Source organism: Bradysia coprophila, unplaced genomic scaffold, assembly GCF_014529535.1.
Source record: "Bradysia coprophila strain Holo2 unplaced genomic scaffold, BU_Bcop_v1 contig_297, whole genome shotgun sequence".
Lineage (NCBI taxonomy): Eukaryota > Metazoa > Arthropoda > Insecta > Diptera > Sciaridae > Bradysia > Bradysia coprophila.
In genome coordinates this window covers 1,920,135-1,936,763 of record NW_023503555.1, presented here as the reverse complement: position 1 = coordinate 1,936,763, position 16,629 = coordinate 1,920,135, and the positions used below count along the sequence as shown (strand labels likewise).

Genomic DNA, 16,629 nt, shown 5'->3' with positions numbered 1-16,629 from the left:
ACCTTTGGCATGTTATATGCCTTGGCTCATTTCGGCAACCTATAGACAAAGCGATGTTCCTAACTTATGCTAAATTGCCTGTTTAGCGAATTCGAGTCCTGAACTCGCCTTCGACTCGTATTTAAGAGAACATTTTGGATTCTTCTGAAAATGCATAGATCAAAACGATCCATTGATTACTCAGATGTTGTGCTAGTAATTCTTGCGGACAGCTGTAAATCTACTTTGGTCAGATTGTTAAAGTAAATGTTGCTCCGATTTTATTAGGAATATGAGATCATTTATGGAACCCAAGAAAGTTTTGCAAATTTTGAGGGCCACCATACGAATCTGTGAACCCATTTCATTTTGCGTCGTGTTGCACTGGACTAAGCCACCATTTGAAACTGAAAACAAACGTGCAGACACAATTGAGGCATAATGAAAACGCGCATGACGAACAGCCGAAATAGAAAGAGACGCAAGTATTTACACAAGTTAGCTGTTACTTGACTATCGAGAAACGGATCATTCTAACGCAATATTTCAGCGAAAGCTAAGGGAAAAAAATCAATTCTCCGCGTAATAACGTGTCATCACAGTGTAGCTTTGACCTTTCCGGTTCGTGTAGCATAAAGTTCTTGAGTTTCAAGCGAAGAAAATTCCAATTTTTTATTATTTTTTATTAAAAGTAACTCGACACTAAAGCCGCGTGCAAAAATGAATGAATGCGCAGTGTGTTACAAAGAGTCGGAACTATTGTGTCAGCGATGCAGAATTCCGTATTGTTCGAGAAGATGTCAAGCTGAAGATTGGCCCGAACACAAAGCCACATGCATTCCCATGCCGTAAGTGAAAATTATGTCACATAATATTCAGGATGCATGAATGCCCTGACCTTGAACGGTCACGTTTGCTTTTGGATTTTTGTTTGAATTTCTGATCGTACCGTACCGTGCAATATGGAAATGGAAATCTCTTCACCATACCAATCTTTCATATTTCAGACTTCTGGTTGCTGTGAAAAAGCCCGAGTCGTCGAATTCCAAGCACCAACTGAACGAATCAGTCTCGAGCGTGTCGCGAAGACTGAAGCGCTACGAAAACAATTCGGAGCAGACACTGAAGCAACAAGGGAATGTATCAGAGTCGAAAATGCCCGAGTCGCCGAAATCAAAGCACCAACTGAACGAATCAGATTCGAACGTGTCGCAAAGACTGAAGCGCTACGCAAACGATTCGGAGCAGACACCGAAGCAACAAGGGAATGTACCAGAATCGAATCTGTTGCAGAAACCCAAGCAAGAAGCTCCTGAAGAAGAAGCGACATTGAGACTTCTGGTTGCTGTGAAAAAGCCCGAGTCGTCGAATTCCAAGCACCAACTGAACGAATCAGTCTCGAGCGTGTCGCGAAGACTGAAGCGCTACGAAAACGATTCGGAGCAGACACTGAAGCAACAAGGGAATGTACCAGAATCGAATCTGTTGCAGAAACCCAAGCAAGAAGCTCCTGAAGAAGAAGCGACATTGAGACCACCAAAAACCAAACTACCGAGTGATATTATGTCGCAGGCCGACACCAAAGACGCGACATCATTGTTCGACAACCCCTTCAAGCGGAACAGTCAGAACATCGGATTTAATACCAATGACAACCAGAACAGACTTTCGTGTCCTGCTGCTAGAATACCATCGTCAAATCAAACTAAGAAATCAGAAGCACAACCAACTCCTGGAGAGTCCGATCATAAGCCAGCAATTATAAGCGAAACTGCTTTTCCTGCTGCTCTTAAATCGTCAGTGGACGATGAAACCGAGAAAGCAGAAATCATTACGCAGGATTCTTTCCAAAATCTTTCGTTGAACGAAAAGAAAGTAGAAGTGGTCGAGACAGAACAAGCTGTCGAATCAAAGAAAGAGATTTTCACCGTGAATGACATTGAAATTGTCCCTCTAATACCCGACAAAAAAATTGTCTGCTTGGACGCCAGCCACATCGAGGAAGGTTACGTGTCAGCGTGTCTCAATGACGGAAAAGCTGTTGCATTTATTGACCGCATGAGTTCCAAAATCGGTGAATATTGCGTGAGCCAAACAAATGGTTTTTATCGCCCACAGACCGGCGAGGTATGTCTGTGCTTGTTCGATGAGGACAACGAATGGTATCGGGCTGTTGTCATGAACACGATTGATGCGGATTATTTTGAAATTAATTTCATCGACTTCGGAAACTCGTCGACCGTATGCAGCGAAAACATTCGAAAGATGCCACGAAAATTTTTGCATCCTTGTTTGGTGAACAAGTGTTACATCCGAGGTGAGTCAATTTTTTTATTCAAATTTCAAGAGTGTCAACTCCGAACTTCAGTTAATACTTTACGGCCTTGATAACTACTTGGAAAAATGAAGCATATCAACATAAAGAGCGAATCTATTACTACTATTGTTCAGAGTATTGCCTAGTGTTTGATTATTTACTTCAGATTAGTTCAACGCCGCATATTTTGCTATATAATAGAATACTGAGCTTCAGGCGCTTCAGGTTTTCAGGGCATATTTTCGTGATAGTCATTCTGGAAATTATAAAATTCAAATTCTCTCGAAATCCTCAAAAAAATTACTGAAAATAGTACTTGCTTAACCGACCTTAACTGACACCGAATCCGAAACTTCCGAAACTTAACTGAACATTTTTATTTTCGATTTTTCCAGACTTTGATGATGCATCAATCGAGACAAAATTTAAAATCGAAAAGTTCTTCTCGACAAATACGATCTTTGAGGTGAAGAATATGGTGCCGTTGGCGCGTGGCGTATACGCCTTCGAATTGGACTGTTAGACCGTACAGAACGAAAATGTATTTCTAGCCGTTTTTCCGGACAATTGTTGAAATAATTTACATTGTAAATGAAAATGAAATCTTAAAAAAAAGGGTTGAGCAAACAGACCGATGACTGTAATTCTATGCAGTTGATATAAATAAACTATCGTTTCTACCAAATCGTTCATGGTCTCTGTTTGTGAGTAACATCTAATTCTTGAAGTTTAATCTTCTGCAGTCAATACATCACCTATCGCGCATACCACTGAGTCCATCGCTTCTTCTGGTCTAAGTAGTTCCAACAGACCTATAAAAATCCTTCCACAATCTCAGGGGATTTCAAAATTGGATGCTTGACTAAGTTAAGCTGTTGAAAGACAGGCTGATTTTACTTTTGTGAATGGATGTAGGACCTACATTTACATTGTAGGTTGAGGGGACGAAAGTGAGATTTAAATTGAATTTGCTTCAGCCGTTTTTCATACAAATAAGATTGCTTATAGGCCTTCATACGGATGAAATAGTTACACGTACAAGTCATACCTTATGGAGACGATTAAGAACAACGATTGTGTGGGTGTACTGTACCTGTACCAGAAGAAAAACCACGGAGGAAAATTCATGTCCAAATTTCAGTGAGGTGACGCCTTAAGTATTGAAAATACATAGATCGACAGTAACACTAAATACCACAAGGTACACTAGTGCTGGTGGTTGCATCTGTTGGTTTTACAATAACTTAAAGATTTGGTAAATTTTCAAAATTCATATATTCGATCAAAGCGATGCGACTACCAACCATTCAATGAATCAGTTCAATTCGTCTTATAAAATCCGTAAATATAACGCAAAACATCTGGATTGTAACCAGTCAACTCAGGACGTGAGATCCTATACCGACACTCCGAAAACAGTTCTAACGTTGGACCATGGAACCAGACATTTTTCGTCCCATTCACTCCGTTCAAGTTCAGTGTGTTCAACTGGAACAGTCCGAATTGGATTGATTTATCATTGAATTGAATCGTTTGTACGACGATTGGTTTTTCCAGGTCAGTGACGTTCACCTGGAATGGAGAGCAGTGCATTGTTTCTGGTTATCGAGTTCGATTCAGGAAATTTGATTAGTTTGCTTACCCCATACAGTGATCGGGCACTTGAAGCGGCAACCGCAAACGCCTTCAGCATAGACCGGGATTGAAACTGTGACTCGGTTATCGGTAGTTCACTCAAATTTCGCACATCCTCCTTGGTGAAGCGCAAGAAGATTGTGTGAGGATGATAATAGGGAGACGTTCTGGGGACAGCTACGATGGAAGAAATTATTAGATTTGGCGAGAAATCAAGAAATTGCTACTCACGATACGAGTCCCTTATCTGACAATTGTTGATCGGCTGCATCTCTTTGACAATTCTGTTTTTGACATAGAATTTCTCCTCGGTCAACAGCGGTCCCAGAACGGGGGTCGATGTTGTGTCCATTGTGTCCATGCCAACGGTAGGCGCTAAAGGAAACAAATCGGGAAGTTGACTGTCAGAAAATTCGGTTCTATCAGCTGACACTGGTGCTATTGGTTTTTTGGATGTCACAAATGCGTCAGCAGTAATTTCCATCTGCAAAAAGCCTCCGTCTGTTTCAATTGGTAAAGCGAACAGAACGTCGCTTTCGACTTTGCGATCCGACACAACTGATCTGCCCGCAAGTTTCTCACATTCTTGGATTGTTTTGTCTATGAGGACACGGCTGAAAAACGGAACTATTAGGTATGGATGGATGAAGTGCTGGCCAATGGCTTACTTTCGCCTGAACGACGTTATTCCATAGTCTCTTTTGAAGATATGTGCTGGCCTGTCCGGATCTCTTCGTTTAGGTAACTTCTGCTGCTCAGCTTCGAATAAAAACGAAAATCGAACCATGTCTTGCATAAAGGCATCAGATCGTCCAGGGATCTTTATGCTATCAATGGCCTGTTCAACACTTGATGGCAACCCATCGACGACAATCGATTTCGTCAATACCTGTGCCTGTGACATCCCTTCGACAAGCACATTCTGGTCGCAAAATGTGAACCATTTCCGTTCATTCCACAGTGGATGCGTACGATCGAATACTTCCCCGGGAGGGTTTAGTGACGAACGTTCGATAACAAAGCTAACAATTATTCCGGGTCGGTTATGGGAATGTGCGCTTTGAAATAAGAGCAGTTCTTACCGTTCTGCTCGAGGTTTCCTATTCATATATTCAACAGCATCCACGACCGGCAACCCATGACTTTCTGCAGCAGTTACTGCACCGGTGTCTTGAACTGTTGGTATTCCTTGTCCAGCTACCAACCAGTGCTTTTTAAACATAAAGTCACCATGTTGCCTGAACAGTGCACTGGTTATCCGCATATTTTAGGGATTTTCTCACACAGAATTTGAGAAATTACCACACAACCTCACGAAAATATCATTTGACGTTTGTGGAAAGAAAATATATTGTGTCATTGACGTGAAAATGTACTAAAACACCGATGTACTTCTTGATTGGCGCGATCATTTGAACGTTTCTGTAAACCAATCAGATGGCATTTTTAGGATTTTTTCTTCCAGCACATTTTTACCGGTCAGTCTCAATAGAATAGTTACATTAGACTTACAACTTCGAAAGGATAGCTAAGGCAACCAACCTAGCGCATCTTTCTTCGCTGTTTCCGAAATGGTTCTTCTGAATTTGATTTATACAGTGGCATCGATAGAAAAATTTTCTGCTGCGGCTCTGCGAAAAGTGAACTTTCTCATGTCTGATTTGGGTGACGTATGTATCAAGGTTCTGAAAGAACAGGTTAAGACACCCACGAGGGTCCATGTAACTTAATTTAAAAAGGCCCCCAAATTAAAAATTCTCATACAAAAATCCAAAAGGCCCATCGAGAATCCTCCGAATTCACCGTATGGCCAGTCCGGGCCTGGTTTGAAATGTCAACTTGAAGAAAAAATAGTATGTTACATACCAAGGATCAAAAAGGTGTGTTTTAGACCCAGGTGGTGAAAACGTCCAGGGATGGAGCGACGCGAAGCGGAGCGGAGACTAAGGACGTTTTCACCACCGTGGTCTAAAACACACCTTTTTGATCCGTGGTTTGTATACTATTTTTCTTCCTGGAGTACCAAAGTCACATTCGGAACAAAACATAACAACAAAACTGAACAACATACCGGTGCAAAAGCATTCCATATTAATGCCGAAAGTAATCCGTATGAATGCCTAAAGAAGTCCGTTCCGTGTGCATGTATTCTCACAAATGTCGAAAAATAAGCAATCTGTAGGAATGCCGAAAGCAGTCCGTATGAATGCTGAAAGCAATCCTTATGAATGCATTGTCACAAAACACTAAAAACATTACATTCGCGTACATACAACAACTTGACACATTTGGGAAAGAATAAAGACATAAGCGGGAATGAAAATTGAGAGAAAATAGTAGGGGAGAATGTTGCTCTTTCGGTACTAAATTTGGTGAGTGAATGTGACGGTTTTGGTACTACAGGTACTACAGGAAGAAAAATAGTTTTTATCAGGTTGACATTTCAAACAATCTGTATTGAGTATGTTCAATAAATAGCATCTATTTGTCAAAATTTGTGTGTCACCGCCTTCGTGATCAACTCAGATGTGTCTTCACCTGTTCTTTCAGAACCTTGGTACGTATGGTCGTTTCTCGCTGATTTACTTTTCGTCACAAGTGACTGCATTTCATCGCAAATATGCAGCCAAGTAAATACCATCTGCTGTAAATAACTATCTCAAATGGTGGGATTTCCAATGAGACATCAAAAGCAGCAAACTCCTTTCCTCGTTTATACAGCAAACAACGAACAGAGTATCAAACTCTTGCCTTACCCAAGGGTATTCATGTTAGGTGAAAAAAAATAATAAGAAGACAGACGCTGTTTCGACCTCGGGATTCAGTGGCGGTCTGAAGTCGATGTTGGACCAAACCTATCTCGTCCACTTTTACTTCTATATATTCAATGAAGAGAATAACCTGAAATGAATCCATTCTAATATGTTATTCATACACTTTTCTCAAACAGAGCACTGCAACACAAGCGGAGAACTAAAATTATTTCATTATTTTCGTCGTGCAATGAACTGATCTGATCTGGCGTTTGATGCAGTATTTATTCAGCAGATGGAGTACAGCTTCAATCATATAATCAATCAATTAATAATTACGATTCGTTTAAGTCTATATTCAAGTTCTACTACAGACGCAAACTCCATCCGAAGAATAATGATGATTCATTTGAGTCTATTTTCAAGTTAGGACGTCATAAGTTTCGAGCAATATTTTCGTTTAAATTTGCTTAACATTTCGCGTTACCAATGAAAATAAAACTATTTCTCGCGTAGCCCTGGAGCGTCCAACCTTCAAAACTAATAAAGAATCTCGAGAGCGACGTCATACAAGACTTCCAGATGTTGTAACTCATTACTCACGAGACTTCAAAATTTGTAAATTATAATATTTCAAGGGCAGTGGACATTTTGAAAAAAAGTTTACGAAAAACACAAAAATAATTCGATTCAACTAGGCATTCAAAAGGGTAGAGGAGAACATTAGTTAGCTTAATTTTTAGATATTTCTAGTCTTCTCTGAGAAGAACATTTCCAAAGAGTGAATGCAGTAAATGTGCATTTCGTATTTCCTCTCAAAGCTCACACGTTCATCAAACATCAAAGAAAGTGACAACGCGAGGGGGAAACTACGCGAACAAATACTGGGACAGGTGCTATTTGCAATTCACGCCGTAAGTGTGCCCAAAATTTGAATTTTAAGTGAACGATTCGATGAAAAAGTGAACCGAAAAATACATTTCGATTTCAACGCTTCATTGTATGAAAATGACGCTACGGTAGAAAGACCTCCGCAGCCTCCATTTTAAATTTCGACCGCACTTACGGCGTGAATTGGTACCAATAGATGCCAATAGACACGAATAGAAGTAGATAGGACAAGATTTACTAGCGTAGTTTCATCTCGTAATTTACCTTATTTCGTCTTGATGTTTGGACACTTTAGGGCTACCTAGGAGAGAAATCGTTTTATTTTCATTGTCATTTCGAATAAAGCACAGATTGTAACGTCAAACCAAAAACTTACTCAAACGTAAGCTAAGATCATACTGACGTCCCAACATGAGTGAATATAAAGGAAGATCTGAAGATATTTTCGGTATTATTTTTTTTATCATTTCTTGTTGACTCAAGTGCATTTTGTGTGAATAGTAGAACTTGAAAATAGACTCAAGAATCGTAATTATTCATCGGATGGAGTTTGTGTCTGTACAAGAACTTGAATATAAATTCAAACGAATCGTTATTATTCATTTATGATGTACTCCAGCTGCTGTATATATACTGTATCCAACGCCTCTTTAGATCAGTTCATTCTGCGACGAGAATCGTTGAAGATTTAATAATGAAATATTTTTTGGTGTTCGCTTTTGTTACATTGCTATGTTTGGGAAGTGTAAGTTGAACAAAATTAACGCAAAATTAAAAAAAAAAACTTAAGCCACAACTCTTTGTCAATGTTGTAATAGGCCTATGGTTCACCTGTTTCAAAGCCTGATCCATTTTTCCCACTTTTCGCTGGTCTGGCACAACAAGCTGCAAGCAATCCAAATCAGTATAGTAATATGTACAGCGGTTATGGCAGCGGTGTTGTACATTCGAACTCATACGATTATGTTGAAAATATAGTAATTCGAAAATAAACATTTTGCTGTTAAAATGACAATTTCTGAATGGAAGGATGTAACGTGTGATCTACACAGGAATATTCAATCAATTGCGAGCTTGATCACTTCAAGTATGTATAATATGGATGTGTTGACTATTGGCAACGTGACTCATATATCTCCTAGACTCTCTAAGCCCCTGTGTGTCTTTTTCAAGATGACACGTAAAAAATCCAATTTTATCATGTTTCCGATTATGGGAAGTCTCAACTTTCTACTTCCGCAACCAATCTATTTGTCCTAAGCGTTTCTTGGATACTATTTGACGCAACGATATGACCATCAAAATTTGATTTCAAATAAAAAGTTTTCGGACAATGAAGAGTATTAAAAGTGAATTTACGCAACGCACTCCAAAAACTTAAATTCTGTTCTTGTGCCTGTTCTTGGAGTGTAGTGCGGGTTGATCTAAGCAAACTTCACTTCGGCCAGTTTATATGAATATGAAATCATGACACTTGGAATTTACCACATTTGAAGACTTTCCTCACATGTACTATAATAGTCCGTTGCTAAAGCGCAACGATAAAAAATACCGAAAAATTCTAATTTAATTGTGGATTTGAGCAAGGCTGTATACTTTGGGGAGGTCACGCAGTTACAGATACGCGGGTTACACACCACAGTTGATGATAAAATGGCCGATTTCATACAAAAATTCACCTACTCTGATGATTCTCGTCGTCTTGATGATGTGGTGAAATTTTTTACATGTAAAATCATCAAAAGTGGTGTGTTCCCGCGTATCTAATAAAATGGCTAATAAAATGGCGGTCTGCGTGACCTCCCCAAAGTATACAGCCTTGGATTTGAGCACTACTTAACAGGACCGTCAATGATTGACGGCAAGTCGGTCTTCTGTCACTACACACGAACAATGTGATCAAAAATTTAAATTTCCAATATAATAAATGATTTTGTTTTTAAAATTTCGTATCTCAAAAGACCGACTCGACGGCATGGCACTACCATCACTGATTTTGATCGGTTTTCGATAAGCCTTTTTCGTATGAAAAAATTAATTAAAGTTCGCGATATGACGCCCATTCAATTTGAAAAGTTTGCTGCTTTTAGTACGTCCGTCTCCGTCACTTTTCATCAAGGTTCAGAAAGAAGAGGTTACGAGTTTACGAGTTCGCTTTCAGCCTTCAACCGGGAAGGACGTTCGGCCCCTGGTAAATACTTTGGGTTCCCAGGTTCCGTGAGGAGGGCAAGGGAGTTCGTTTCAGCCAGTCTGGAGATTGGAGCGAGCTCAAATTTGTGTTTTTGTGCCGTTGATAGAAGAACAGTATTGCACAATAGGGCGTATGTAGTGGAGTTTTCAGTGAAATTAGAACGTTACGATTTCGTAACAAAATGGTGGAAACGCCACCTTAGAAAGACAAATAAACGAGTTATTCGACATAAGCGCGTGTGAAGATAGTTTTCGGAATTATCGAATGCAATAGAAGACATTGGCTGTACACGGATCAGTAGATCCACGCCACAAATTATATGGGCAAAGCCCATTTGGAACAACAACAACAAGAACAGGTTAAGACACTTATGAAGGCGGTTGAAACACAAATCTCGACAAATTTTTTTTTTTGGTAGACGGAAATCGTCATATAAAATTTTCCAAACCTAGTTGGTGCTACAGGAAAAAGATTCCACCGCCTTCGTGATCAACTCGAAAGCGTCTTAACCAGTTCTTTCAGAACCTTGATTTTTATTACACCTTTCGTATTAACTTTGATCGAAATGTATGAAATTGTTGTGAAAAACTTTGAAAATGGGTCTCACTTCGTTCGGGATACAACTCGCTAAATTGCCTAAAATATACCGTCCACAACAGTACGTATCTAATAACTATCTCATTTAATTTCCAATCATACATCAAAAACAACAAACTCCTTTCCTCATTTATACATCAAACAACGAACTCCCAACAAGTCTCAAACTCTTCCCTTACCCATGGGATTCACGTTAAGTGAAAAAATAATAAGAAGATGGACGCTGTTTCGACCTCAGGATTCAGTGGCGGTCTGAGGTCGATGATGGTCTAAGCCTACCTCGTCCACATTTTACTTCCATAATGAAGAGCAAAACCTGAAGTGAATCTAATCTATTGCTCATAGATTCATTATTCTCGTCGTACAATGAACTGATCTGGAGAGGCGTTCGATGAATTATACTTTATACACAGCAGCTGGAGTACTTCATAAATGAATAATTACGATTCGTTTGGGTCTATTTTCAAGTTCTACTATGAACACAAAATGCACTTGAGTCAACAAGAAATGATAAAAAATATTTTCAGATCTTCCATTATACTCATGTTAGGACGTCATTAGGTTTCGAGCAATATTTTCGTTTAAATTTGCTTAACGTTTTGCGTTATCATAGGCTCTATACAGTATATGGACATTTTGCAAAATTGTTGACGAAAAGCACAAAAATAATGATTCACTTCAATCAGTCATTCATTCAAAATCATATAGGAGAACATTAGTTCGCTTAGAGGAGAAGAGCATTTCCAAAGAGTGAATTCAAAGCACCTAGCAGGGTAATAGAGATTTTTACACGTCGAATAGAGTAGTATTTTGATACCATTAATACCATTAGCAGCCTTAATGATAATTTTGCAATGACATTTAGAAAAAAAAGGTATGGTTAATACTTTACCGAGGAGGAAACTACGCGAGAAAATACTGGGACAGGTGCTATTTGCAATTTGTACCAATAGATGGCAATAGACCCCAATTGGTAACGTAAAAACTTCAAACCAAAATATTGCTAAAAACTTACTGACGTCATAACCGTCATAACATGAGAGAGTATAAAGGAAGATCTGAAGATATTTTCGGTATTATATTTTTTATCATTTCTTGTTGACTCAAGTGCATTTTGTGTGAATAGTAGAACTTGAAAATAGACTCAAGAATCGTAATTATTCATCGGATGGAGTTTGTGTCTGTACAAGAACTCGAATATAAATTTAAACGAATCGCTGTTTTTCATTTATGATGTACTCCAGCTGCTGTATATACTGTATCCAACGCCTCTTCAGATCAGTTCATTTTGCGCCGAGAACCGTTGAAAATTTAATAATGAAATATTTTTTGGTGTTCGCTTGTGTTACATTGCTCTGTTTGGGAAGTGTAAGTCGAACAAAATTAACGCAAAAAAAAAAACTTAAGCCACAACTCTTTGTCAATGTAATAATAGGCTTATGGTTCACCTGTTTCAAAGCCTGATCCATTTTTCCAACCTTTCGCTGGTCTGGCACAGCAAGCTGGAACTGCAGGCAATCCAAATCTGTATAGTAATATGTACAGCCCCAGCGGTTATGGCAGCGGTGTTATACATTCGAACTCATACAATTATGTTGAAAATATAGTAATGCGAAAATAAATATTTTGCTGCAGCAAAAATGACAATTTCTTGAAGGAAATATGCAACGTTTGATCTACACAGGAATATTCAATCAATTACGAGCTTGATCACTTCAAGTTTGAATTTGGATGTGTTGACTATTAGAAACTTGACTCATATATCTTCCAGACTCGACTCTAAACCCTTCTACGTCTTTTTCAAGACTTCCGCAACCAAACAATTTGTCCCAAGTGATTCTTGGACGCAACAAAGTTTCCGGACACTGAAGAGTATTAAAAACGAGTTTATGAAAACTGTGCTTCGGCCAGTTTATATGAAAATGAAATCATAGCACTTGGAATTTCATATATTTGAAGACTTTCCTCACATGTACTGTAAAGCGCAACGATAAAAAATACCGAAAATTGTGGATTTGAGCACTTCTTCACTGGACCGTCAATGATTGACGCTGTCGCCAAGTTTCATGGATCGAAAATTTAATTTTCCAAATATTTTTTTTTTTTTTAAATATCTATTGTCGGAGAAAGCGTCCTCTCCCGCACTAAAACTCCGATAAAAAATATGTTTAAATATTACAATTAAGTTTCATTACAAATCATTTCATTAAAATAATTAAAATAATCAAAAGAAAAAACTAAAAACTAAAGAAACAAGAATTGAATAAAATTTCTTCATTAAATTTTCATATCTTGTGCTCGAGTTAATTCCCGAAAAACATGGAAAAGAAAAAAAAGAAAACATTAGTATGTCTACGAAAAAACAAAAATTAAAAATTAAAACTAGAGTAAATAAAAATCATCAACTCTTTTTCCAAAATTTCCTAATATACAAGCCGCATTCCGCCTCTGTATCGATATAGAAATCTTCTGAAGCAAGTAATCTAAAGACTTCTTCTCTCCAGAAGCCTTCTTCATCATCTTTCCTAAAACTACGAGAAACGCTTTCGTTTCTGGGCCACAGCTACCCAAACTTTCGAACGCTATTGGTTTAAACAAGTGATTCTCTTTCAGACCGACATAATGATTATGTTTCCTACGCTCTGCTTGATCAGCGACAGCTCCAGCCTTAGTCGACGAAATAGACAAATAAGACTGAGCTAAGGTATCTCGAACTGTCACGTCCCATATCAGTGACTTTCCTCTACTCCACGGAATTAACGTCATTCCATCTGGCCTCTTCCCATCGTCCCTCGAAATCCCTGGTGGTTGCAAAACATTAGGGACACCAGCTGACGAAAAAGCATGCGAGAAGATATTGTTAACATCATCCAAATAAATGATTTTGTTTTTTAAATTTAGTATCTCAAAAGACCAACCCGACGGCAGTGCAATCACCGATTTTCGCGAGAGCGACGAAAACAATTTCCACAATCTACTCAAATTTCTGAATGTCTATCTGAAAGATCTTTCAGAACCTTGAATCTACTAATGTCTTAGGAGTTACAGTTCGATCTAAAGCTTTTTGAGTAACTCGTAGAGGACTCGTACACTTCAATCTTTACCAATAGACCTTTTTATAATAGTATTTTCTGCGGTTTCGATGAGCCTTTTTCGTATTTAAATTTGAAGTTCGCGATGTGCGTCCAGTCAATTTCAAAAGTTTGCTACTTTTAGTACTACCTTTTCCTTTCACTTTTTACTATTACACCTTTCGCATTCAACCTTGTCCATATTCGTTCTATTGCTGTCATATCTGTCAAATATAAATTTTGTAAACAAACGTGCTCCAGTCAACTGGAGCTATTTCTCTATGAAAACTTTAGTATAGCGACGGTTAACTAGCAGAAATGTAAGCGGACTTCCGAATTATTTTATTTGAAACTCATTTTCTGTTTAATTCATCAGACTGCCATCGTCACTATGGGTGTTCGAGGCCTGACGTCATACATAGCACAGAATGCGGAAAAATATTTAGAACCCTATGAGCTTCATGACTGCGATCTGGTTATCGACGGCGATTCCCTGGCATCAAATCTGTACAGTTGGCATTCTCAATGCAATTCAGCATTCGGTGGTGACTATGACCAGTACTTTCGGTGTGTTGTGAACTTTTTTGCCATGCTAGAAAAGTGTAACGTAACGCCGTACGTACTTCTTGACGGTGGCTACGAGAGGAAAAAGCTTGAGACTGTTCGACAACGATTGCGATCCAAAATCGGAGCTGTTAAGCACATCAATCCATTTCGGTGTATTCCATTGTTTCCGCTTATGTTGCGCGAAGTATTCGTTGAAGCGGTTAAGACGACTGGATGTCGTTTAATGAGATGCCTGTTCGAAGGAGATGACGAAGTGTCGGTGTTGGCCAGAAAGTTGAAGTGCCCGGTGCTGAGCTACGATTCAGATTTCTATATACACAACGTACTGTACATCCCGTCCATTACGGTATCGTTTCGTGTGCACAAAAGGAAAATACCGAAAAAGATTCGCAACAAAATTTCGCCGGATGAAGAGAACCCAGCCACCTACAACTTCTTAGACTGTTGCATTTATTCTGTCAGCAATTTGGTACGGAATCAATTGCAGGCGAATATGTTGCCGCTGTTCGCCACACTGTTGGGGAACGATTACATCAATGGTCGGCTGTTTCGCAAATTCTATGCCAACGTTAGCATGAAGAACATTGGTAAACGAAGCTCTCCACAACAACGGCGAATCGTTGGCCTATTGCGTTGGTTACAGAAGGAAACCGTTGATTCGGCCATTGTGAAAGTGTTGAGTCGATTCGAAAAGGAAAAGCGACCGTGGATGTTACGACAAATCGATGCAGCGATGGGTGGATACAATCGTGAAGATAGCAAAGCTTTCGATTTCTTTGCGCTGGAAGGCGTTTCGCCACTGTGTAACTCAATCGAGAACACCTACCAGATCTCATCCGACATGGACGTGGACGATGATGAGGAAGAAATTGATGAATTCATTGACAGTGAAACAGATGATGATGACGATGAAATGGTTGGGGAGGGTGAAGGCGACAAAGATGAAGACGGAGATGATGCCGAATCAGTTGAAGAAGAACAAGCTATGACCGACAACAACGAAGAACTTCAAGAAAATGCATTACCGAGTGAAACGTCAGCAGAGTTCAAGCCACCCGACTGGATTTTGCAGAAAGTCTTAGCGGCTGACGTTCCACGCTTCATCATCGATCTACTTCATTTGAAATTGTACGTAAATTCCCCACAAATCGAAAATTTCGTGCTGAACGACAGCAACGAAATTGCACTGCCAATTTTGGAGCTCATTTTCACGCTGTTGCATTATCCGGAACCCAATCACTTTCAGTATCTGACACGAGTTCATCGAATCAGCAATGTATATAGCAAGAAAATCGAGTCGATTCCACTGCGAACGGCGTTCGATCCAACACAGTCAGACAATATTCAGATGTTCGGGGAAATAATCGAAAATTTTGAAAGAAAATTCGAACTCATCGCAGATCTGCCAGAGAATATGAGACTGTTTGTCTTGGCAATGGTCTATATGTCTGAGAGAAATTCGAGTGTAGCGCAGCCGTTTTATCACAGCTTATTACTCGGATTGCTACTGATGTCTAAGGCTGATGAGGACGTTCAACCGGTTACTAGAGATCCAAGAGTGTTGCAGAAACGTTATGGTTCAGTTTTAACGGAGAGTGGCACCCCTAAGAAACCTATAAAAGAACTGGTAGATCGTTCTGACGAAAGTATGGAAACAGTAGCTGACAGTACCGGCCAAACAATTACTACCGATGACAGCGTTCATTTCCTACGAAACGTTCTGCCACTGTTTCAGATCAGCGACAAGATACGCGAAAAGCATACCGATTTCTCCAGTACGATCGTTCACACTTTCGCCGAATTTCAAGCGATCGTTTTCAATCTAAATTGCCTGAACAGTCTACTCGGCAAGCCGTTCCGACCGATATTCGTGTCCAAATCGTTTAATGGCACATTTCTCTACAACATGTACGTAAATCTGCGAGATCGTCCCAATATCGATCACTTCATTCGCCATCATGTGTTCACCGACTGTGACCGATACTATCATTTCTACGCGAGCATACTAACAGTTTGTAAATCGATGATACCGTGCTTAACGGATACCGTGTGTGATAAATCGAAAAAAGGCAAGGCTACCAGAAACTACAGACGCAATCGTCGGAAACAAAAATTGAAAACTGTTGCAGGCAATAGACAGGACGGGAAGATTGCCGATGAAGCATTCGATGATGTGGAGACGGAGGAGCTGAAAGATGGAGATATTCAATTCACGGACTCGAATAATAAATTTGCGACGTTGTTGAACTGCAATTGAGTCGTTGTTGCTAGATGGAAAAAAATTTAAAATTTTTTTGATAGAATTGAACATTAAACGAGTCGGCTGTTAATGAAAATTACGATTTTTTGTTCGCAGTCTTAAGAAGCACCGTCATTAATCACCGTCATCTCTCGAACCTTTCACATCTTCATTCCTCTAACCTTTTGCAGACTGTTGGCTGCATTTTATTGATCGAATCTACTACGTCTTTTGATCAAGGTAACTGTACTGGTGGATACAAACCGTGTCACTTCAATATACATTTTTATACACAAGACCATGTAAGCCCGAGTTGAGTGCTGATCAAATAGCGTCGCAAAACACCATCGGAAATATTTGGGGAAAGGTCCGTTAATATGTATAAAATG

The 16,629-nt window shown here is 39.3% G+C and overlaps 3 protein-coding genes and 1 long non-coding RNA gene across 8 annotated transcripts; 3 read left to right on the top strand and 1 right to left on the bottom strand.

The window, feature by feature from the left end:
• Nucleotides 1-493: 493 nt before the first annotated feature.
• On the top strand, nucleotides 494-2,986 carry LOC119078817 (tudor domain-containing protein 6-like). 4 transcript variants are annotated; one of them, XM_037186522.1, is made up of 4 exons: nucleotides 494-600; nucleotides 672-827; nucleotides 987-2,296; nucleotides 2,692-2,986. In XM_037186522.1, exons 2-4 carry the CDS (start codon nucleotides 700-702, stop codon nucleotides 2,817-2,819), a joined length of 1,566 nt encoding a protein of 521 aa, XP_037042417.1. In that variant the 5' UTR covers nucleotides 494-600; nucleotides 672-699; the 3' UTR covers nucleotides 2,820-2,986. The 4 variants fall into 4 exon arrangements, with proteins under 4 accessions (XP_037042417.1, XP_037042419.1, XP_037042418.1 ...); XM_037186524.1 differs by having other exon boundaries at nucleotides 496-827; nucleotides 987-1,256; nucleotides 1,464-2,296; XM_037186523.1 differs by having other exon boundaries at nucleotides 496-827; nucleotides 987-1,307; nucleotides 1,506-2,296.
• A 566-nt stretch (nucleotides 2,987-3,552) lies between these two features.
• On the bottom strand, nucleotides 3,553-5,277 carry LOC119078819 (39S ribosomal protein L37, mitochondrial). The gene is made up of 5 exons (XM_037186525.1): nucleotides 5,014-5,277; nucleotides 4,600-4,953; nucleotides 4,163-4,545; nucleotides 3,939-4,108; nucleotides 3,553-3,868 (listed from the first exon to the last, which is right to left on the bottom strand). Exons 1-5 carry the CDS (start codon nucleotides 5,193-5,195, stop codon nucleotides 3,617-3,619), a joined length of 1,341 nt encoding a protein of 446 aa, XP_037042420.1. The 5' UTR covers nucleotides 5,196-5,277; the 3' UTR covers nucleotides 3,553-3,616.
• Nucleotides 5,278-8,175: 2,898 nt separating this feature from the next.
• LOC119078820 lies at nucleotides 8,176-8,584 on the top strand. The gene is made up of 2 exons (XR_005088066.1): nucleotides 8,176-8,320; nucleotides 8,394-8,584. It is a non-coding gene; the product is annotated as an uncharacterized LOC119078820 (long non-coding RNA).
• A 4,938-nt stretch (nucleotides 8,585-13,522) lies between these two features.
• Nucleotides 13,523-16,280, top strand: LOC119078816 (protein asteroid). Of its 2 annotated transcripts, none has more exons than XM_037186519.1 (2): nucleotides 13,523-13,754; nucleotides 13,811-16,280. In XM_037186519.1, exon 2 carries the CDS (start codon nucleotides 13,826-13,828, stop codon nucleotides 16,256-16,258), a length of 2,433 nt encoding a protein of 810 aa, XP_037042414.1. In that variant the 5' UTR covers nucleotides 13,523-13,754; nucleotides 13,811-13,825; the 3' UTR covers nucleotides 16,259-16,280. The 2 variants fall into 2 exon arrangements, with proteins under 2 accessions (XP_037042414.1, XP_037042415.1); XM_037186520.1 differs by having other exon boundaries at nucleotides 13,722-13,738.
• The last annotated feature ends 349 nt before the right edge of the window (nucleotides 16,281-16,629 follow it).